General features: G+C 23.7%; 1 protein-coding gene and 2 non-coding genes across 7 annotated transcripts in view; 2 read left to right on the forward strand and 1 right to left on the reverse strand.

Annotated features, from left to right (window-relative positions):
- LOC112598707 (ADAMTS-like protein 1) overlaps positions 1–26181 on the forward strand; it is a 171162-nt gene that overhangs the window by 105299 nt on the left and 39682 nt on the right. For all 5 annotated transcript variants that reach the window (XM_025345267.1, XM_025345262.1, XM_025345265.1 and 2 more), the window contains one exon: positions 8971–9076. In XM_025345267.1, the coding sequence (XP_025201052.1) occupies positions 8971–9076 (106 nt within the window). The remainder of the gene's footprint in view (positions 1–8970; positions 9077–26181) is intronic.
- On the reverse strand, positions 22883–22973 carry Trnay-gua. The gene is given in 2 exon segments: positions 22883–22918; positions 22937–22973. It is a non-coding gene; the product is annotated as a tRNA-Tyr (tRNA).
- Positions 25757–25846, forward strand: Trnay-gua. Its single transcript is given in 2 exon segments — positions 25757–25793; positions 25811–25846. It is a non-coding gene; the product is annotated as a tRNA-Tyr (tRNA).

The raw sequence follows: 26181 nt of genomic DNA on the forward strand, positions 1-26181 counted from the left end.
GATAGTTATAATAAGGGTTGTAAATGATAAATTCGAGGAAAGCAAAAAAACATTTTTTTCGATGAAATATCATTGACACCTAAAACCAAACCGCGTCAAGAAAGCCAGCTAAAGATACCCATGAATGTTTTTAGTAATACATCACTTAATAAATTAACATAAAAAATAGTGATATTTAGCGTTACTTAAAATTAGTTTAAAATAGAAAATTAAAATATCTGTATCTAGCTCAAAAGTATGTATATTTTATATATCAAAATATAATAAAATGTGTATTATATATAAAATATAAGATAAAAATTTAAAACAACTATGTAAGTAGCTTTAGTTAGGTACTTCGATAATTCAAGGATTGGAAATAATATATATATATAATTTTTTTTAAGTGTACAAGAATTTATATTTTCTCATTCGACAATAACTTTTTTTCCGACTATCCTACATTCCATTTCTTATATCATATCCAGCTGTATTTTCCGTCTATAATGTTACATACTTCATTATGGTCGTAACGACGTCAATAAATTATTACTTTTATATACGTATCTCAATATAACCATTAGTCGTTTTATAAGCTTCCTTTTAGTAAACGATTTAAGTAATACACATATAGAAAGTACCATTATTATTCGATAAAATATAAATGGTTTTTAAACGAATATATACGGTTAATTCATTAATTGTATATTTATGATCGGAGTAAAAAACAATGAATTTGATAAATCAAAATTTGAAATACCCAATAAGAATAATATGGACTAATAAATACGTTCTTAAATTTTAGCTAGATTTTTAATTTTTATTAAAACAACAAACTCACTTAACAATTTAATAATAATATTTCAACTATGATTTGATTTAGTAAATATAATTATTAAATATTTTTTTTTTTTTAAACGCTAGTCTTGACATCATGGACAATTAGCTTTACATGATATTATATATAACATGATTTAAATAACTATTTGTTTAATATAAAATGAAGATATATGACTATATATTAAACTCTTGTATTTTTTATGTTAAATATATTTTTCAAATTCAGCTTTTTGGTGGAATCATATTATTATTTCTTTAAGTAAACAGTCAGATCTGATTATTTCATAGATGTTCTCTGGTTTTTTTGTACTCTTTTCATTCTTTTTTGGATCTATATTCTATCATTAGTTGTTTTACCGTCAAGGCTACTACACTGTATGAGGTACATTCTGTTGGTGGTTGATTTTGCATGAAGTATCTATGTATAAGATGGGTGACGCCAATTCACAGTTGCATTATTTTATTATTATTTATATTTTCCTTCTTGCTTTAAATTATTTCAAACAATTTATATTTTGCTTTATTTCACGTATTTTTTTTTTTTTTTATTCAACCAACCAGTGGTAAGATTATTTAGATTAGATTAGTTTATTTTTAAAAATTTCTTAGTTTAAAATATGACAAACACAATAAAAACGTTTTTCAATTTGTTCTTTTATAAATTTATAATTACATTTTACCCTAAACAATGAATATACAATGCATAAATATTAAAAAATATATATTATAATGTTATTATATAAATAATTATATATATATATATATACAAGTACACCAAATGATTCATACAGCATGCTCACTTCAATTTTTTTATTTAATAATGAATTTATTAAAATTCTGAATTTTCGAATACTTAAATAAACTTACAGGCTAGGGTATCCTGTGGTGGTACAAACTTCTATTCTTTAAACAGGAATTCTTTTCAATTTAAGTGTAAATTATTTAGAGGATTTTTTTTTATCTTGATGTACATAATTCAAAATTCGAAAAAGTATTTTCTCAATTATTAAAATATTTATACAAAGTAAAAAAAGTCCTTAAAAATGATTTTTCAAAAATATAAAATTGATCCAATATTTCTGCTAGTATTTATTGCACTTGGACTATTTATCTAAATTATAAATGTTAGCAAGTCAATATGAAATACTAAAATGTTTCATCCACCTTAACTTCTATATCTTTCAAACCTTACAAACCCTACTATTTTTAATATACAAAGTTAAATAACTTAAAAATTACTTGTTCGATTTTAACATGTCAAAATTGATATAAAAAAGTTATCCACTTAATTATCTACATTAATAAAAGGAGAGTGATTTTTATTTAAAAAATGGAATTTCGTATCACTGCAGGATTCTTTTTAAGTAGTAGAATAAATTTAAAAAAAATTAAAATTTGTTCTTTAAGTAGGTGTATTAAAAAAATTATAAAATTATATTTTAAATAACTGAAATATTAAAGAAGGTAAAGATTAGCATCCTATGTAAATCACTCTGTATACATAAAAGTTAAAAAGTATAATTAAGTGGATATAATTGAATATTTCAATAACTAACGAATAAAAAAAAAGACAAACTAATTAAAAATATTAATAATATGTATTTCTAGATAGTGGTTATCCAAAACACGCAATTTTAGATTTTAATTATTGGTTTGAAAATAAAGTACTAACATCTCAAGATAAATAATTTTAAAGTTTTTCTTTATAATTTTAAGATAAACTTATTGTTCTATTGTATTTATTAAAATAAAGGTTAGTTATTTCTTATAGAAATAACAAAATCGGTTAATTTTACAATGAAAAACTTATTCATTTTTTTTACGTTTACTGAATAAATGCATTACAGAACATATGTATATTGTACATATTAATACATTTAAATAGATACAATAAATTATAGATCTAGTTATTAATTCAATTATTATAGTGATTTAAGATTTTTAACGTAATGATACAAAAATTAAAATTACATAAAATTAACGACACAGACTGTTAAAATTTTCTAAATTTTTACTACTTACAGTGTCTTTATATGAAATAAAATATTATAATATGATAAATAAAATTCTAATTAAATGAATACGGAATCGCAATATTATAAATATAAATTTCAATTCAAAGATATAGGTATTAAAAAAAAAAAAACAAAAATAGAAGCAAAAAAAAACAACTCTCCGTTGAGTGATTTTTAATATGCAATATGTGTAAATGTATGGTATAGTATAGATAAAGAAATTTGTTTGCTTTAGTAACTAGAAATTATTATTTAAAATCAGAAAATATAAGTTTCAATACTAGTTGAAAAAATAATTATGTATAATAATGTATTTACTAAGGTTGTAAAAAGTTTCTTGAATTGTAATTTGTAATTTGTTTTTATAAGATATATGAATCACAATACCCACTTTTAAGTAAATATATATGAAACTTAATTTAATTTAATTACTTTTGAGAATACAAGTATAAAAAAAAAAACTGTTATAAAAAGTATTCAAAATTATATATTACACTACATATATAAAAAATAGAACATTAAAACAATAGTTAGGAGTAGATGTAAATTAAATCTAGTGCTACTAATAAAGCTGTTTGGAACTCATTTATATTATCATTTTCTGAAGTTATGAAAAATTATTTTTTTTTTTTTTAACAATACAAATAAATTATATTACTTTAATACATTTATATCGATTATTAATCTATTATTTGTGAAGACAGATATGCTCGTTATTTTTTTCATTATTAGAAACTATAAGTACCTTAATAATAACTTAACTATAAATAATAATTACTAAATCTTAAAATCTATAACTCAATAGTTCTTTATCATAATTTGGACATATTTAGCAACAATTTTAAGGAATAATAATTAAATATTTACAATTTATTCAATGATTCAAAAGCAATTACATTTTTATACTATTTTTATTTTCGATCATATCTTCTTTACAAAATTTTAAACAAATTTGAAATCAAATGTCAAATTATGAGGTATTAAATAATATGTCTATAAATAGTTTTAGACAGTCGATATTATTATTTGAAAGTAAAATATATTTTTATATATATATTGTCTTTATAATACCAAATTTTTACTTCAAAGAAAAATAAAAAGAGGAGTCTCACTAAATTTTAATCAAGTCATCGTGGAAATTAATTTTGAATTTTTTCAATTTATTTGTGAAGGTAGATTGACGGATATTCGATAATACTGAGCTGTCTGTATCATGTTTTACCTTTGCTTTATGTAATATAAAGCATAAAAAATTACTTTCCAGCATAATGGATAACTCAAACTATTACACAGTTTCAATAAATAAAACCCAATATTCATAAAACCTTATGAAAATATGCTGATTTTATATGCAATGAGTAGACATTTCCTTAAATAGTAATTTCTAAAATCTAATAGATATTACTGTTTTTTAAAAATATATTATTTATGATTGTTTTTTTACAGCAAGTAAGAATAATTCTTAAGCATTTATTTATATTCAGTGACAGGCCATTCTTAGTACACCTTTTAAAATTGTCTAAATATAACTGTAATAGAAGCAAAAAAAATAAATAAATATTCAGGTCCATTTACAAACAAGAATAACTTGAGATCATTAGCAAAACACGAACAAATACTGGCAGTATTTAATATCGTTAAAAACAGTATAAACAATGTAATATACATTTAACCTTTAATTCTTAACCTTACGTTAAGAGCACGAATATTAAGAAACTTAGATTTAATTGATAAAATCTATTATTTATTGAGTACATGTGGTAAATTTTAGGATTTCGTACTTTTATCAAACGATCTTGTTAAATTCTAAGATAATAGATAAATATATAGTAAAAATAAACTGTCAAATCAAATAAAACAAAATGTAAATTTATTTTACAAATTTAATTTTAACAAGTGTTTAATTATTGATGATTATTGTTTTACGCAATCTCGATGTTACGGTAATAAAGCATGCATAAATAACATTGTATTACACAATAATAATTTTTTATTTAAATTCTAAATTATATTCAGATTTTTTTGATAATTGTTTTTATGATTAAAGCACATATGATTTTTAAATCAGACTAGGTTTACTACCGGTAAAAAAAAATAAATCAACCGTAAGTGTCATTATGTCATTAATGAATATAAAAACTTACTAGAAAATATTATTAATTTCTTATTATTTTAATTCATTAATTAATATTGATATGAGTATGTATTCTATTCGTACTTTACCACGTATACTAATTGTGCCCTTTAACTTTTAAGTATAATTCATGTATCGCAAATAAAAGTGAAACAAATATATCTAGTACTACACTAATACAATATTTAGTTAAATCTATCATTATTTATCATCATTAGTATTTATTGATAAGCTATAATCGTTTAGAACAATGTCATAATATTAATTTCACTATAGCATATTTAATATACACATTTTATAATTAACTTCTTTAATATTTATTTCGAACTTTAAAAATAATATACAGTTTGTTCTAAAATTTATCATTTGTAAAAGCTAAAACCACAATAATATTATTCGTCATTAGACTGAACAAATTTTTATTACACAGAACTTATCAATATTAATTGGTAATCAATATCTCAAGTCAGACTTCAAGTTAGTTAATTATAGTTTTTAATAAATTGTTTAACCTAAGTTTTTCTGAAGTTCGTATCTTTACCGTAAAATATATATCACAATAATTACCATTGGTCTAGTCTAATTACCGTACCGTGATGTTCGTATTTAAGTTTCTTATCTTACACGACAGACACAGACGATTTCCACGAAAAACGTGTTGTCTTGTTAATCGAAAGACAAAATCAAAGCGATTATCACATCCAGTCGACTACGGTCATCGTATATCACACGAGTTAATATTGTATTTGTAGATTTCCTTTACAAAATGTGCAAAAGTACCATAGACGCTTTCCTAGCAGAGATTATATCTCTATATCGGTACAGTACTACACTAGAATATTATAGCCTGTTACTGGAAGGTTTTATGTCGTCGAAACGGTCGTTTTCCCGTCTAGTCAATATTATAATAAAATGTCATCGTATCCAACACGGATCGATTTTGTTATTTGTGATCGTTATAACGTAAAGTTTTATTTATAATATAAAGTCACATTATATATGTATAATTAATAATATAAATAATAACAGGATAATTAATCATACACAGAATTTTAATGAACATTTTATTAGTTGAAAATTTCTCGCTTTACTCGTACCTAACATAATCGTACAAATAATCGAAAATATTATTAACAATTATGTTTCACTAATTATAAATAACTTTGGAGGATTTCTAATTCCGGCTTTTTAACAGATAAACCTAAATGCACATTAGTTCTAAAAATACGCTTATAATTATTTTATTTTTATTACACATAATTTTCATATTTTAAATATTAATCTGTCTTCGAAAATTATAAATAAGTAAAACAATAATATTCTTACAATAAACCCTGAGTTCATAAAGTGTAATAATAATATAATGCTTGATAATCTTTGTAAATTTCAAAATACATTTTCTCATAACTTTGATAATAATATATAAATATATAAATATACTTTGGTAGCCATATTATTAAAAGACATACACTGTAGGTATAAAAAATGAACTTATAAATTTTTATAAATAGATTGGTTTATTTGATTTTTTTTTTTTTTGCATCTACAATTAACATAATAAATCCAAATTTCACTCACAGTAACTTTGTTAACTTATCTTTAATAGACTAAAAAGCATCGTTCGCATCACATATTATTGTTAGTTTATATAAATACTTATATTATATTTTTTAATATTTATATTCAAATATATGTTATACCCAATGGGAATATTTATTTAGTTTTAACAGTCACTAAAAACAATATTTTACTGCTTACTTCGTACGGGATGCAATTAGAGTACAAAACATTAAGAAAATCATATTATTGAATATGCTAAATAAGTATTTGGTGAAAATTAAAAAATTGATTTTTTGTAAGCTAGTTTTATGTAAAAATGTACTTTTTCCACATATTTTTTTGTTTTGTTTTGTTTTTCACCAATTACTAAGAAAAGTACTGATTTTTTTACTCTTGACTTCTTAAAGTACTAATTAAATTAACTTTTTTACCAGAAAATATTCTGAAATTTAAAACCAATGCATTATTCTTTCTACTATAAAAAGTGTTTTTAGAAAGAAAAAAAATATAAATCATTGTAAAATCAATTTCTTTTTTACTCTGATCAGAATTTAAAAAAATTAAAACTAATAAATGTACTCAAATTTAATTATTAGAATATAAAATAAAGTGAACGAACAATTGAATTAAATTTTTTTTTAATTTGTGAAGTGTTATTTTTAAAAATTATTATATATATATATATAATGTACTTTTTAAATACGTGCATAATTCAATCATTTCTATGATATTCATGAAATTTCCTATAGTCTTGTTAAAATTGCAATAAAAAATGGATTCAGGATATTATTTTAGATTTAATAATCAATGAAAATTGTATTTTCTACCTACTTAAATATTTTCTACCTAATTCTGCAATATGTGTAGGTTGAGAAACCGAGTAAACGCTTGATGTCGTTTTATATTATATAAGCCATTAAAAATAGTTAGGTAGTTGTTAAAAACCGTTATATAGTGTTTTATATATTTAAATTAAAATATGATTAAAAATTTACTAATCGTTACTTTTCTGTTTTCAAAAACTTAAAGAAAAATATGCTTCTTTTAATTGATAAAGTTTTACTGCATATTACGACGTCGAGCGTCATGTGCAGATATTGTTTTACTATTTCAATTTTCAAGATTTATCATACGATTCATAACTTTTAATGAGATATTTTATGGTATCGGTATCGAAGTAACAAATAAGTCTGACAAAGACTTCACGTTGTTTTTTTGCCAGGTGATGGGTAACACAAAATATTTTTAAAAACAACAAAAAACCAAAATTATTTGAGTATATCTTTTTTTTATTATTATTATTCAAATGCTTTATATCATAATACTATTTCAGAAGCGTGTGAAACGATTTTTATACAACAAACTTTCGGTTTGCATTTGCAACTGTTTATCAAAAGTGAAATTGTTTTCCGATTTGTTTCGAAAGTAAATAAATGTTAAGGCCAAACAAACAACGAGTAACGCTTGTTATCCAAAATATTAGTTAAACAGAGTAAATAATAGTTTTGTTTGATCCATAAAATATTTTCACCAATTCAAAAATAACGCTTAATAGGAATAAAATATAATCTATTCATTTTGTTTTTAACACGTTCACGTCCGCGTCAATTTCAGAGGTCAAGCGCACCCAGCCGCGTAAATATTGATAAAATTACACTCGTGACGATCATATTGATAACACGTTTTATAACCATAAAAATGCCGGGAAACCGAAACCAGCTGTTTGTTGTTGTTCTAATACTTATACCGTATGGCCGTGCTAAATATAATAATCGTTCGCCATCAGCCGACGATTTTATAGGACACACAGAAACAATTGTGATATGACGACTACGGGTCGTCATCGGCTGGGCGCGCCCGACATCGTATGACGACTACGCGTCGTCACCGGCGTTGAACGTGTTAATAATTACGAGAGAAAAAAAAATCGTCCAACCAATAACATCCCAATGTAAAATATGTTCATATATTTTCAAATTACCATTTTGGACATAATATTTTTAATTTATTTATCTATCCAATGTTATAATAATCAAGAATTAGCCATGATTTTACTAAAAACGTTCAACTTAACAACATAATATTATTTTATCATATCAAATATTGGAACAATATGAATAAAGTATTTATTTAGAAAGATAATATAAATACGAAATATAACTAATGCTTTGGACAGACATTTGTAATTGAATTACGCTTGCAGTTATATTATAATGCCTACTTGTTATGCGAAACTTCAGCGGATGATACGTATATAATATACAATACGTTACAAATGCATGCATGTTGTCATTTAAGTTTTGTATGTATTAAAACATTTCATTTTTTGTTAATTTAACTCGCTCGCTTCTAACTCTCTGAATATTTTATTATGATACTTTTTTCATATTTATTTTTTATTATTACTATTTTTTTATTTTTTTTTTTTTTTTTTTTTTTTAGGTGGGTGGCTGACGACAACTGGAGTCCCTGCAGTAAAACATGTGGAGGTGGAATAAGGGTACGACACGTTTATTGTGTGGAAGAAACAAATGGCACTAGAACAAAGGTAATGAGAATTGAATTAAAAATCAAATTAAACTGGTAATATAATTACGAATGGTTTCTATGCAGTGTACTTTTTTTTTAATTTCACAACGAACGCTACAGCTAGTAGCGAAAATCTCGTCAGTAATTAAATGTTTTCCACAGTTGCTAAAATGGTGTGTATTATGTACGCAAATTAAGACCCATATGTATAGTAATTGTTCTAAATTAGCCAATTTATTGGATACTCAGTTTGTACATTTTTTAGTATAAAACCGTATTTATTACATAGAACTTTTTTTAAACTAAAAAACATTAATATTAGATAGTTTTTACAAATGAATTAATTCAAATTTTTAACTCAGCGCTTATTAAAAAACAACTTTAACGCTGTTCAAACATTAGGAAGTATATTAAAAAACGACATTTAAAAAACCAAGTTATATCACTATTTAGGTTTAAGTATTTAAGTGCGTTATTGTTTCTTGTTTATTTTTCTGATATATTTATTTATTTATTTTTGATTTATAAGCTAAAATCTAGAAAAAATTAAGTTTTAAATAAATAGATTGAAACACAATTGTAATAGTAAAAATAATAACAAAACTTTAAAAAATTAAAAAAGTATATAAATTTCAAAACTATTTTAACAAAAATAAAATGTTTAATTATAAACCGAGTATACATTAGATGCCTCATATGCTCGTTTTTCATAAAACTACCTTTAAATTGGTGAATATAAAAATATAGAAATTCATAAAGAAAATATATTAAATGAATTATAAAAATAGTGTATTTTTAAATTCTATAAAATTATAAATATTTATTATTATTATTATTATTACCTATGTCCTATATTATGTATTTATCTCTATCAATTTAGTTTTCTGCTCATTTTAGCATTAAAACTTGCATAATTGATAAAGTGTTTTAATTTAAGCTGTTATTTAATATTCAAATACAAAAATATATTATAAAATTAATGACATGAACAAATATTTTATTTTTATTAATTAAGTGTTGTCATTCAAAAAAGTGCTTAATTTTTAACAAAATATCCCTGCATTTAAATCTATTAAATTATAATGTTTTTTAGATATTTACTACCTATCTGAATCGACAAACAACTAAAAGCTTATAAATTATAATATCTATGCCATTGATTTTTTATATCTTGATCATAAAAGTTATTTGCTTATTTTATATATATACTAAAAGCAAATAAAAAAGCTTTGTAATATACCTACCTATTATTTTAACCAAGCCGATAAAAATATAGCCCCACCTTTATTAAAACTAAAATGACAGTTTTGCATTAAGTTAAGTCACTTAAATTGACGTATATATAAATAGCGGTAGTATACCTTCTAATTATTTAAATATAATTTACCATATTTTTTTTTATTTTTTTTTTTTTTTTTATTCTGAATTCTTTTGAAAATGTTGATGTAGTTAATATTTTCCAAGTTATTAAATTTTAAGTACCAAATATAAGTGTACTTAATAATTAATTTAAAAAATATTACTGGGAGCTAATATGATTTGTTTGTAATATGATTTATTAAAAAAATTTATTTTCTAAAAAATATTTAAGTTTAACACAAGCAAGCACTATGTTAAGTATTATATCAGCATATCAGGTTTCACGATATCGATGAAATAATAATAAAACTTTTATAAAAATTATTATGACATTGTTAATGTTGTGTTACACTCATTGCGGGTACGTCGCAACAATATTAAACCACGGATTGACTACACTGAATATATATATATATATATATACATTGCAGTTTTAATCAACACTTAATGTATAAATAATTCTGATGTCATTTACAACAATAAATACCTATATAGCTATATAATATAAACATTTTTTACACATCCAAAACCAATGAAGTCTCATGAATATTCATAATTTATTTTGATTTAGTATTATTACGTTATGTTATATTTTACTAATGCGTGGTGTGTACATTAATGCTTAAATAATTTGGATAATAAGTAATAACAAAGAATCACTCTTCATCAAACCAAACGCGCGGTTAAATGAATAATTATTATTACAAGTATTATTACATCAATATCTATAATTTAATTATATTATGTACAATTACTATCCATAAAATTAATAAAAATTGAATAAAAAAATATTCACATTATTCTTAATTGTACTTAATACATTTTCCACCGATAAATAGAACAGAATCCGCCGTAGATAATAATTAAATGGATTATTTTAATCATGATGATTTCAAAATAAATGATTAAAGTTTTTAATATAATCTGATCTTAATATTTTTAACTTCTCCTAATATTTACACGATTATTAAAAAATAATAATATAGGGTTTCTAATAGCTACAAATCATAAAACATATTTTAATACTTATAAGTTATAACTAAAAAAAGATTATTTTGTAATGTTCCTGCATAGTATCTGTGCAGTATTAGTAACTATTAAACAAATACATATGAATGTGTTTAATATATAATACATAAATATCTAAAAGTTATGATAATTTAGTCTTTGCCTCCAAAGATGAACATGTATACAGAACATAACTGCAGTCGGCGCGGCCTTATGTCAACATTTTTCACACAGCATTATTTTCTTTCTGTTAGAACATTTATTAATTAAATTATTATTATAATAACTTTTTTTTCTAGAATATTTACAAGATTATTTAATGTAATATTCACTAAGTAAGTTATTACACTCAATTTTTTTTTTTTTTTTTAATAATGAATTTATTCAAATTGTAATTTTTGAAACTTTTTAAATATACGTACATAAAAGGTTAGATTTCTATAGTATTTGAAAAGTGCCCTGTAGCGATACAAACTTCTTTTTTTCAAATGAGAATCAATTAAGTTTTATAGAAGTTAATGATTAAATCACTTTTTGGGAATTTTAATATTGTATTAAATAAAAATTCAAAAATTGTTTATTTGAAACTTTGAGTTATTAATATAAATCTATCATTATTTAATTATTCGTGAAAATTATCTGAGTATAATGTATACTAAACATCAAAACAAATAATACATATTTTTTTTATTTATCTAAAACTATTTTTAGAGGTTATAATCTTTAGTAAGCATAAACATTTTAATAAGTAGGAAACTATTCGTTCTTATTTCAATTAAGATACGTCAAGATTTTTGAAAATATCAGTAGCAGAATGAAAAATTCTTAATTTACAATAAAAAAGTTCTTGTTAAAAAAAAAAAAAAGAAGATTGCCACAACACGCTTAAATTATATAAATAATTTATATAATTTAAAATATGGTTTTTAAGAATACTTAAGAACTCTAAAAATCAGAATTTGTATAAATAAATTTATTAAAGAACAAAAGCTAAGCTGTGTATATTTAATGAATTTCTTTATACAAAATAACAATATCATTGCACTATAATATTATATAACAACTGTTATTTGAAAAGTAAACAGTCGTTATCTATTATAAAAACTTTGATCGATACGTTAAGAATTTTATAAAATTTAATATTATATTATAATAGTTTTTGTAAAAAATGATTTTACCGATGCCTAATGTAAAATATTTCAAAATCCGAGCAAATCGACTTTAACGTTCAAATTTTAACGACGATAACTTTCACTCGATTGCATGCCTTACTATTTATGAATGTTATATAATATTATTATCTAGAAATAATATGTAGGTACTTGACATTTGAACTCCGGTCTAAAAAATGTAATTAACTATAATTTAAGCAACGACATGTTGCGTTTTGTTGTGTGTCATGACAAAAGGCAACACCGTATACAATAACATACAATAGTAATAATATATAATTCGTGATTTGGATTTATACGAGTAAATTAACGAAAACCACTAATATACGTTATCAGTTATCAGTTATCAGTTATCATTGTAAATTTATAATGACTTCCATCGATGTTTGTAGACTTCATTGAATTAATTTTTAACTTAACTTTTTCTTGGACCATAAAAGATATAATGTACTTGGTAAAAATATATTTATGGTGACCCGGCGTATTTGATAGGCAAAATAGGTACACCACTGTCGCAAATCCATTTTCTCAAAATCTCATATAATACGTATTCGTGTTTTTAATTATTGTACACTTGAAAATAATGAAATGTTACGAAACATAGTTTGTTAGATATAGATTATTCTACTAGAGAATACCATTAATGCTTGATATCTTGTAAGATGTTTAATGTTTCAAATTACATCTAAGTCAAGTATCAAAAACATTTTAATTTGAAAAAAAAATACATAAGTAATTAAAACATAATTTTTAGTAAAAAATAAAAATGTTATTAATCGAAACCATTTTAACCAAAACATATATTATTGATATATTTTGCTTACATGCATATAAATATATATAATAAAGCAGTAATTTTTTTTTAATTATAGATGTTAAAATGATTTCAATTATGTAATCAGTTATGATAAGAATAAAATAATTAAATACAAATTACAATTATCAATTTAGCTTTGAACTTGTATGAATGTATGCTTAAAATCAAATCAAAACAAAACTGTAACTGTTAGTAATTATAATTAATGAAAAGGTTAAATTTAACGCTACTTATAAAAAATATAATCAAGTTAAAATAATTATAGCATTAAAAATTAAACGTAAACGCAAAGTAACTTTGAAAATCTCAAAAATTTTAAACACAAAATTTAAATAACATTTAAATACTAAATAACATTAAACGTAAAAGTATAAAACATTTTAATTCTTAGTCTTTTAATCAAATAAATTTAAATTTTTTTTTTAATAATTTTTTTCAAAATACAGTACATATAATTAATATAAATTAGTAAATAGCATAATAAAGCTTTGAGGAATAAAAACTAAATGCTATTTTATGTAATACTAAAAATGAATTAATTATACCGATAATTTTTATTTGATACAATCAAATATTTATTTAGCTTAAATTATACTGAATTTTATCATTAGATTCTGCTATAATAGCACTTATAAAATCTGATAGATATTGTCTTTGATTTATCTCATTTGCTGACATAGTTTTTATTTTTTTTTTTAACTATCTTGTTTATATTTTTGTCTCCTACTTTTCCGTAAAAGATTTACATTTTGACTAATAGCTAAACAATGAAAACCTACACCAAGCATTATAATATACGATGCGTGTAATACTAACTTCATCTCATAATTTTATATTACTTATTTATTTATAACATGATAGTATGTATCGTGTAATATATATAAAAAAAATTGGAAGACATAATATTATAAGCTTTTCGATTTGTAACCACTTTTATTTTAAAAACTAATTTAAGTATAATGTGATTTTTACTTAATAAATATAATTTGTTCGATATGTATCCGTAAAAATGTTGAGAGTTTAAAATTACAAATATTGGCAATTTTCACAAGATCGATATAAAATTACAAATATACCTAATAGGTAAAAATACTAACTATAACAAATGATAGTGAAAAGAATATATATTTTGTATTGGAATTTATTAGTTACAAATAATAGCGCTCTACACTATCACGATTTGGACAAACCATAAATATATATTTTAAATACACAAAAACTTAATCTAAGAACGTCTATCACGTGGTTACTTAAATTAAATCAGTATAATATATAAATATATTAAACATAAAAATATCATATTTTGAAATAACACGCTCACGTGTGTGTTCAGATGTTAAGAACATAATACATTATTATAAGGATTAAATGAGAATATTCTGTATGCCTGCAACTACGTATAGCAACAATATTGTTGGCGTGGCGGTGAAGGGGCTCACCAAGTAGTCATTGTGTATGGTGGGAGGAGGATGGAGTAGCGTGCGTGGCGGTGAAAGCGTTCCAAAAATTCTAGACGACGGCCAAAAGTTACACTCCCACGGTGGTCGTTAACGAACTCGTCCGCGTGGCGTGCGTAGTGATGCTAAGTAAGCGCGTTCGTCCGTATACATAATATATAGATATGCAATATATAATGTAGTTAGGTATATATAAATCGTTATATTTTATAGATACAAATAATAATCATACATATATACACATACGCAGAGTGATTTACCAAGCTTGCTTAACAATACATTAATTCAAATCCTGATTTTTTGGAATTTTTGAAAATACATATAGACCAAATTTTTAAATTTTTAAAATTGTTTAAATAACAATGTTTTTCAAATGAGAACCTTTATTTATTTTTTTTTGTAAATTGTTAAGAAGATAATTTTTATTATTTTGATGTATATAGTTTAAAATAAGTATTTTCTCAATCATTAAGTGTTATTATATTCCTTAAAAATAGAATAGTATGTAATTTTGGATTTAAAATTTATTATACCTGCATCATGTTTATAAATTATAAATACTGATAAGTTAATATTAACTACTAAAATCTACCAAATCTGTTAATACGGACCCATGGTACACATAGTTAAATAATTCGAAAACTATTCGTTTAAATTTAAATTTTACTACTTAATGTATTTTCAAGAATTTTAAAACATTGAATTTTTTAAGTATATTTAAATATTTCAAAAATTATATTTTTAATAACTGAATTATTGAAGAAAAAAAAAAGTTAGCATACTCAGTGAATCATCCTGTATAATTGTACTTTATACATATAAATTATTGTATTTATTAATTGTAGACTGGCTAGACTAATTTTCTCGATCAAAATTCGTATCTTAAGAAATAAAAGAAAAATGGATAGTGGTAAAATGTATTAAAACTAACGATATAATTTTTAACAATCGATCGCATGTGTTCATCAAATAATGATGTTTACATGATATAAAAAAAACATGATTCATTATTATTTTCCTGAATACATCTATATTTTTCAAGGGTAAAATATTTCCAATTTTAAAAGCATACAAAGACAAAAATATATCAGTATATTTAAATGATTGAAATAATATAAATAAATATTGCATTACTATGATTAACATAATTGAATCTATATAATATACTATTTCAAATGTAAATTAATATAAGCATTATGAATCTGTGACACCTTTTGCATGCTTAAATTTTTATTCATGTAACGATTTAATAATGCTATCATCAGAAATGAACTTTAATTTAAATTCATGAAATAAATTAAAAATTTTTTTTTTTATAATACTGTACTCTAATGATTTTACACAAATTAACATCTATTTAGATGTCTAAATTTTTTTTTTAAAAATATAATCATTTTCATTTTCATTTTTTTATTTTAAAGTTACAAACCATAAAATACTATAAGTATCTTCTATTTATTATAAAGCAAAATAAATTAAAAATGTATTTATAAAATGTTTATAGATAATTTAAAAAAATAATAAAATAATTTATAAAATGTACTTACAATAAACTGGATTCTACTATTGTGTATGTATTTTTATTGTTAGTTACAAAAAAAAGGAAGAATTATTGTGCGTCCTAAATACTATATATATATATATATCGTTAAATAGTTTTTTTAAACAATTGTTAAATCAATATATATTATACAAAGCTCGAAATATTAATTGTTAAACGCATTGTACTCATATTATACTCGTCCAAATACATTTTTTTTAAAAACTCATGAAAATATTGCATTGCAAATTTCTATGTTTAAACGCATTATGACTAGTAAAACATGTGTAGCAATGCAGCCTAATTAATAATTTTTTATTAAACATTTTACCAACACAAAACGTACAATAATTTTGTATGAAACCAATAAATACGTTCAATAGCCATGTAATTAGTTTCGATTCGAAAAAAATCGTTGTTTTAGATAGTCACCTATGTTTTGAATTATTTGATTTGTTTATTCAAAACTTTGATTCGATATACCTATATTAACAAGAGCGATTTCAATAAGATAATGCTACAGGGCGATCCTTTTAAATAGACAGCAGTGGTGGACAGTGTAATAATATATTCAACAAAATGTACGTCATCGAGCTATATAAAACAACATTATTATACTAGTCCGAGTACTTGTGTTGTGTAATTAATTTAATAGTCAATACATAATACATTTTTGGTTGTACCGCTGCTTTATGTTGTTTTAGATAGTATAATACTATAAATCGTATATAATATTAAAATACAGTTCTAAGAAAAATTAATCACCAACCCAAAATTAATTCTCGTGACTAATTTACTTGGACACGACTCGTGAGTCCTCTCGAGTGGAAACTAATTTGATTCTATTAAAGATAATATGAATGTTATGAGTTTATGATGTTTATTTTACTATACAGTTAATAAACAATACTATTACCATTGTATTTATACTAATAAAAAACTAAAAATGTTACATAAAATTAAATTATTTAATTTTTGTTACTAATTTCAAAAACCTAATAAATAATTATTTTGTCATAATATTTAGCCCCACAAATATGAAATTAATTTAAATTTATAAAAAACTTAAAATTACAATATATTTCTATAGAGAAATACTTAAACTTTTATTTATGTTTCATTAAGTATATAGGTAATTAAAATTATTTATATAATAATGTAATATTACAAAAATTGTCAATTATTGTCATACTAAAATTTATGAACTACCAGTTGTTATAATTTTTGACTAACAATAGCAAATGGTTTATAAATTCACGAATTCTTTTAATGTGAACTTGGATATCACAAAGATCTAAATCCATGATCCCTCTTTTATTTAATAAATATTATAATAAGATTTATTATTATTTATATATTATATATAATTTACAGTTAAAATCTGTACGAGCGATAAGAGAACAATTTATATATCTAATAAGATATAACTTCAATATTCGTATAACTAAAATATATGATAAGTATTAACCCACTCACTGCCAGTCAGTAAATGATACTCTACACAAATAATATAGTCTATAATACTTACTCCTTTCCAGGAAAATTAAATTATGACGAATTACTCACGTATATTCATCGATTGAATTTTAACTGCACTGCCGCCTAACCCAATAGAACCAATCCGAAGTGAACAACTCTATAATCAATTATTGTTAGTAAATAATAATAAAAATAATAACTCATTCGTTCAGGATAAATGTAGGTTTACGGTTATTTGACTTTGTATAACAATTAAAATAATAATAACAATGTGAATGTATTACTTTAGATAATAATTATTACCAGTCCAATGGCATATTTTGTGAGTAAAGAGGTTGGAATAAGAGTTCAACTCACCCTGATCTGATGTTTATATTTTATAGTCAAGTGCTATAAGGCAATAACTATATAATATACGTTTCTTTATATTTTAGATTAATTTATAATATTTTTTGAGAGATTTTTCATCCCATTGGTTATATACTATAAAAAAAAAAAAAATTATTTGTTAAGTATAATATTGTTAAAGGAGACCGTTTATAGTTGTCACAATATTAATAATTCTGATACTAAATGATATTTGTTTTAATAATAATTAGCACATATTATCACAATCATAAATAATCATTTTTATCTCAACTTTTATCCATGAATACATATTATAATATTTACCATTTTTATATTATACCTAACGTTGTAATTATTCATTAACCAAATAACTAGTGTATTTGCAAATATTTTGGTGTGTAATTTTTGACTATAGTAAAACCGTTTTGTTAAGTCATAAGTTATAAGCATAAGATATAAGCACATTTATATATTAAATTATTATATAATGTAAATAATAATGTTTTTTATTATGTTATTATATATTTATTATGATATATAATCGCTGATAAAATTATTATTTTGTGAACAATTTATATTGTTTATTATTACACTACAGCATCAATTGACGATCCGAAAATTCGATATCAGCGTAGAGAGGTACGGCTTTTCCGTATTTGTTTTTTATAACATGAAAAAATTTTAAATTACCATTTGTTTGTTTATTTTTCTGTTTGCTGTTAAATTGACTCACTTTAAAATGCGTGCATAAAAGATTTGTACGAAAAGCTTTTGAATTTACAAAACAAAAAATATTCATTTAAATGATATTACTGATATTTTATGCATTAATAAAATAACGATAAAAAATGTCTGTTATCTAATAAATTATTAAACTACATATTTAAAATAATATAATGATCCGTTTAACGTATTTTTTAATTAGTACAGATTTCATTCATTATCAAAAAGATAGTAATTTTAAAAATAAAATAAGTACCGGTTCGAGAGAAAAAGAACCTAAATCTAAGACACTATAAATAAGTAAAAGGGGGTACCTATTTACTGATTAATATGGTTGGTAGTGAAACTTTCAAAGGATATCAAAGCAATAATAAATAGATAGCATCTAATATATATATATATATATATATAATAATACATAATATTATGGAGTATTGCGGGTATTAAAGCAAAGTAACTCAGATAATTAATCAATTAATTGATGGAGCTGCGTAATAATTTCGTCAACTGTAAATTGATACATGTCATTATGGTATATGTCGGTATAATTTAGTTAATGTATGAGTTAATCAATAATACGTGTATAATATATACCTACGGTGTTAATAAATACAAAAAAATATTTAATGGAATTATTTAACAAGGTTAAATATTTATATATTATTAATTTAAATTAACAAAATAGCGTACATTATTCCCGCGACACTTTTCTATTATTTACGTTATATCACTTATATCGATGTCGCTCTGTACTCACCAATGCATTAAAATTTCCAAAAAGACATCGTAAAGTTCTTTTGTTCATTTCGTTTTATTTTGTATTCGATTTTCTTTCATCCCGTATTTTTAAACCCAATAACACAATGCGAGTTTTCGATAAACACTCGCCGTGAAGTCTAAAAGTTCAACGTATTACACGTTGAGACTTTTCCGAAAATAAATTAACGAAAAACACGACATTAAATATAAATCAATTCGCATGTGATGAGAGGGGGGCACAACAATGAGTGCGTATCTTGTAACGATACTGTGTCACGTAAGGTTTATTCGAAAGCCGAAGAAAGGAAAACAAAATAAGCTATAAACATCAAAATCGGAGATTTTATTGTGGTTGGTAAAATAAATGTAAATACAAATAGCCGTCGAAATAAAAATAAATGTCGGTATAAATTAATGTTTCAGAGTCGTATAATTGTATTTTACCCGTCGGTATACAATAATTTATGCATGATAACAAATAAAAAAACACCACACGTTTGTTATACACGCAGTTACTCAACAGCCGTAGTGTTTGATGGACATTACGAAATTACATGGAATTATAGTTTATGTGTTTAATATGTAGTTATAGTTACTTTAATTAAAATTATTTTTATTTTGCTCACATACGAGTGGGTAAGATCATAGAGACAGGAGTGGGATGAGGGATTCTGCTGTACGTTCTTGACTCAAAGCTTACATGTAATGTACACAAAATGAACAACGTTTAAAAAAATATTCAATAAAATGATTACTAATCTATAAAAAGTAAGTTTAAGTAGGTAAATATATTTTGATGTTTTTAACGTTATCTAACGTTATCTAACCTAACCTAACCTTTCTATGCATTATTAGTGCATCACTCATTTTTAATGGCATAACCCTTATTCTAATACACAAAAATCGACTTATGTAATAGGTATAAGTAAACTAGGTAGTTGTAAGTTGTTATGAGAACAGTGACGTAGCTAGGGGGAGGGGGAGTTGAAATACCCCCCCCCCCATTGGTTTTTACTTAATATTTTTTTTAATTATTAAATTCCCTGTATGCTATATAGTATTACTCTATGCTGAATGCACGGCGTCGACGATAGTTAACCGTGATCATCAAGATCGATAAACAATACTGTTATTGTATATAATATATAATTGTATATATTATATAGTATATACTGTATTGTTTATCTATCTCGATGACCGTGGTAAGGTGATAAATTACTCATTTTGTGTTGTTCTTCCGCGGCTGATTATAATAAATACACATACGGTGTGTTACGTTTTTGAAAATGGTACGTAACAACTAAAATCGTAACAATATAATAATGTGTTTATAACATCAAATTGATTATTGGATTATCAATAATAATATATTAATATGTGCTAATACTGCTAATAGTATAATACATGAACATTTGAAGGAAAAATCCACTCAGTGATGACACCACTAGTTTATTTGTTCTATTTTATAATTGTTTTTTATTATTTTATTTTTAAATTTTAGTTTAGAAAGTCTCTGCACCATTTTCTTTTTAAACATCTTGAGGGATTTCCGGGAATTGCCAGTGTGGATAAGTTCACAATTGCAAAACATGAAAAAAAATAAAGTAAAATTTTTAATTTATAACATGAATATTTAAAGCTTAAATAAGCGGAGAGGTAGAGTGACACCGGAGTATACGGTACATTACAAAATGTTAGTTAACTACTCCACTCACATAAACATTAAATACCTATTTCTATAATATTATAACTAATTAATTAATACGTATATTGCTCTCTTTCAAAAAAAATAAAATAATTTAAAAACAATATGAACATAAATATACTCAAAAATTTTGTTTTTTAATGATATAAAGTTATGTAAAGAAAATATTTCCATAAACGTTAATACATTTTGAAAAATTGAGCGTTTTATTTTGAAAGAACTGCCATGTACTATATTATATGATAGGTAAATTATACGTATACATCGATCGTGTTTCAATGTATTTGAATTATTATTATAATAACTATTGACATATAATCAATAAAAAATCACTCGCTAAACACGCACAAACAATAAATACTTAAGGTTTCTTTTTTCTAATTGACCAATTACACTGTATTAAACCAGATCATTACGCTCACATTTAAATATCAATTGACGTGCAAATTATTGACTTTTTTTCACTTCCTAGCTATAATTTTTATTATAAACATTTGCATAGTTATTTAAGTATGAAATAAGTTTTTACGTCACGCGTTTCGATTTAAGGTACACTATATAAATTCCAACACTTAAGTGCGTATGTACAATCGAACAGTATTATACTTAATCGGCCGAATTATAAAGAGCGCGAAAATAAGAGATTAACAGTCACGAATGCGTATCGAGTTGTACGAACCTATAAAAAATAATTGAGGAAGGATTTGCGGCGGCATTGTATAGTAATGTTATTTGTTTGTCTTTTAATTTAATTTTTTTTTTTATATACACTGCAATATTGCACCGAGATACGAAGATACGAGTAAAACATCGTAAAATGAGTTGAAAATGTTTGATCAAAAAAAAAAAGAATAAAAAATTAAATTATAATACCGGTATTTACATAATTATTATTGTGAAACCTCCGTGTTCGTGCATTTATTTTGAAGATCATAAGCCAATGATAAAATAATATTTAAATAAAAACTAACTTTGAATATTCGTTGCACAATAGATACCGAGACTGTTTTAGAAAATATACGGACAGCTTCAGAATTTACGAAGACGAAAGTAAACCGTCATTTATGTATATTTTTGAACAAATTAGCGAAATACGTTATATGATAATATCATTGTAATACTTTGTGCAAACTTAAATAATGTAATTCATAACAACTTTTACTCTTAATTTTGAAATGTTTCTCCCCTATTTATTTCAGGAAAACTTAAACAATAATAAATATTATTGATCGTTTAACTCACGCACTATTCACGTGGATGTCAACATAATATTTCCACATTTACGAATATTCGTTTCGTGTAAATTAAGTATTTATAAAAATGGTAATTATTTTTATTATTATTATTTATAAGAGGATGGTTGTGTGACACGACAATATAATATTTGTGACAATCACGTGTGATGGCATTTTACTCTTTAAACTTTAAAGTCAAATAAAAAAAATTAATAAAAATTATTCCTTCGGGCCGGATTTGAACCAGCGACCTATGGATATCTATGACATTACACCACTACAGTCCACCGCTCTACCAACTGAGCTACCGAAGGTTAAATAATGTAGATCATTTTAACGTATTTAAATCAATAAATTCGCTTTCACTGCAAAAATCACTTTCGGTAAATCGGCCAAACCTGCTCCGGACTAATATCATAATATTCATAATAGTTTCTTGTTGGTACGCTAACGCTTACAGTGCATCTAATACACTTGAGTGTATACGAATTGGTCTATCACACAACTTCCGAATAATAATAATAACGTTTTAATATTCTATTTTGCACTGCGTTACGATGCATTTATTATTATTGACAAGCATAATAATATAATAATTAATAACCATATTTCTGTGCTCGTCGTTTTACATTTACCTATACCATAGTAATTACTCATCTTAACATTTTAATAGGTAAACGTATAGTACAAAAATGTAAATGCGTAATATGGATTTAAAATTAGTGTAGCTTATAAATGCGTTTTCTAACTATTCAACAATAGTTTACGACTTCATCCCTTCATACACTCTACACCCTACAGCACAACTAATATACAGAAAAGTCTATAGCATGAATTTTTTTTTTTATTAAGGGCAGCGTATTCAATATAACAAATTCTCCGAAAAGTACACCGCGTTTGCTTTATACTCATTCGGATCGTTCAAGTATAGGTATTATATATATATATATATACATCGTAAAATGTCTACAATAATATAACTGCGTATATAGGGTCAGATTTTATTTCGTTGGCCATAAAAAAAAAAATGTACAAAACATAAAATATTATACTTTATACTTAGTCGCTGTATTTTTTGCTTTATTGATGAAATAGTGTCGTTCTTTACAAACAACATTCTAGATTTCTCACTACCTTATAAAAACTTATTAAACTATATTAACTTAACAACTATCAAAAAAAAACAAAATTATTAAATTACTTCAATAATTTAATTAAATTTAGGTTGTTTTACAATTTTTAAGAAGGAAAATAGTCAAAACTAAATGAGGTTTCAAATTATATTTTTATTATTGTTATTATTATAACAGTGTCTATAAAAAAAATTAAACTTTTAAGTAACGTGGAACATATTTATTTTTGTTCCTGGATTGGAGATTTAATTGAACAATGAAAATTATAATACATTTTGAAATCCCTCTAAAAAAAAAGGGAAAAACCGCTCAAAAATAAATATTTAATTTGAAGTTTGATAATAATCCTCTTACTCGCTAGCTCAAGTGACCTTCCATAAACAATGACTTATATAAATGTATACTCAACTGTAATATTATATTCTCATTTAATGTAAATACAATACAATTACAATGTGTTCAAAATATTATAATATAAATTACTCGATAACAAATTTCACTTCTTACGTAATGTAAAAAAAAATGTATTTTGTGTATAATTATTGGATAAAAAAAAAAGTATCTTTTTTATCATTACCTATGCATCAATTAAACAAATGCTTTGGTAACATTTTCTATGTTAATCGTTAACGTATATATTTAGATTTTATAACAATAATGCTATGTATTACATTATTATATTTGATTATGCATTAGCATATTTCCACCGCTACAGGTACTATTTTAAACTTTTAAAATACACTGTTTTCCTACGTGATTAATGGTTGTCATAAGTAATTACAAATATTGTATACATTTATACCTTCGAATAAAATAATCACTAACAAAATATACATTATCCATGCCTGCCTAAATATAGGTGTGCATATTCTGTAATCGTATACATAACATGTACAATGACGTATAACTATAATATTATAATACATTTATAAGATACACGGGAGATTAAATTATTATACAATTACCTTGTATTACTTTCCTGACTTCTGACATTATAATTATTGTTCGATTTCCAATTTCCAGTATCATTTACAATGATTAACTTGTGGCCTACAGTGTATTATTAGATTTGTAGCCAACTAACTATTATTGTCAAGTTATTTATTAGGTAGAATTAACTAATTTAATAGTGAAAATTCATTATTATTAATAAATATTCATCGATATTGGATAACGAGACATCAATTCGAACTATCCATTTTTCGTGTTAACACGCCTTTTCATTGTTAATATTCTCCGTATATTTATCATAATAACTTTATTGTTTTTCGAGATTTATCGTTTTCTGTATATTTCTTTTATTTTATCGATTTCTAAAAATATTGATATAGAAGCAATATATTTAAAATAATTCGATATAAAAAAAAAAAAAAATTAAGCTATTCAAAACTAAAAATAATAAAAATAATTTTTGTAGCAGAATTTAAATGTATTATTATTATCAACTATAAAACACATTTACAATCAGTATGTATAATTAATACAATTAGTAAATAAGTTAACGTTTGTAATTTGTAAAAGACTTGAGAAATATGAGGAAAGGGAGCATCCTTCAATATTACTTCCAATTTGTTAAATCAAGTGAAATAAGTTGTTATTGATTATTTAATTGATCACGTGGCCATTTACGTTTAGTACAACGGAAAATATTGTACATTTGTACGGTAATATACGAGAAAATATAAGGTGGTTTGCGTGGTTGAACTAAACATGTCTACTATCTAGCGATGTCAGTTAAAACCCGTATACACCACCACATCTTCGGTCCCCAAAAATACTTTGCAACATTTTACCACGTGGTGGTGGGGTTATCGACATGATTCTGGTATATTGGAGTATGTCCTGACACGTAATTTAAGTAATTATACTTTCACAATATATTTCGGTCATCAGCTGTGTGAACCACGGGTGAAAGTATGATCAAAACTCAACTAAATACTGAAAACAAGTATCTTACTTATCATCCTTCGGTAGCTCAGTTGGTAGAGCGGTGGACTGTAGTGTAAATATCCATGGTTATCCATAGGTCGCTGGTTCAAATCCGGCCCGAAGGAGACGTTATTTTTTTTTTATATTTTTTTTATATGTATTTTTACATTAAGCTTACTCCGTTGTTTTTGCGCAAAAGAAACATTATTATTTTTATTACGACCGTCCATATACACGATAGTACAATATACCTAATAACTAATAGATTTTTAAAATATTTCATGCACCCTGGTTATTAGTTTTTTCAATTTACAAAGACAAATGTCAAATACTTACTGAGGGCTTAGCTAATTCACATTTTAAATTAGCTTAACTTTTGGTACTACATTAACAAAGTTTTTAATTTTTTTTTAATGATTTTGCATTGTTAACTTATTAATAATTACTCATATTAGTGTCA

Source organism: Melanaphis sacchari, unplaced genomic scaffold, assembly GCF_002803265.2.
Source record: "Melanaphis sacchari strain LSU unplaced genomic scaffold, SCAv2.0 Contig4_pilon_pilon, whole genome shotgun sequence".
Taxonomy (NCBI): domain Eukaryota; kingdom Metazoa; phylum Arthropoda; class Insecta; order Hemiptera; family Aphididae; genus Melanaphis; species Melanaphis sacchari.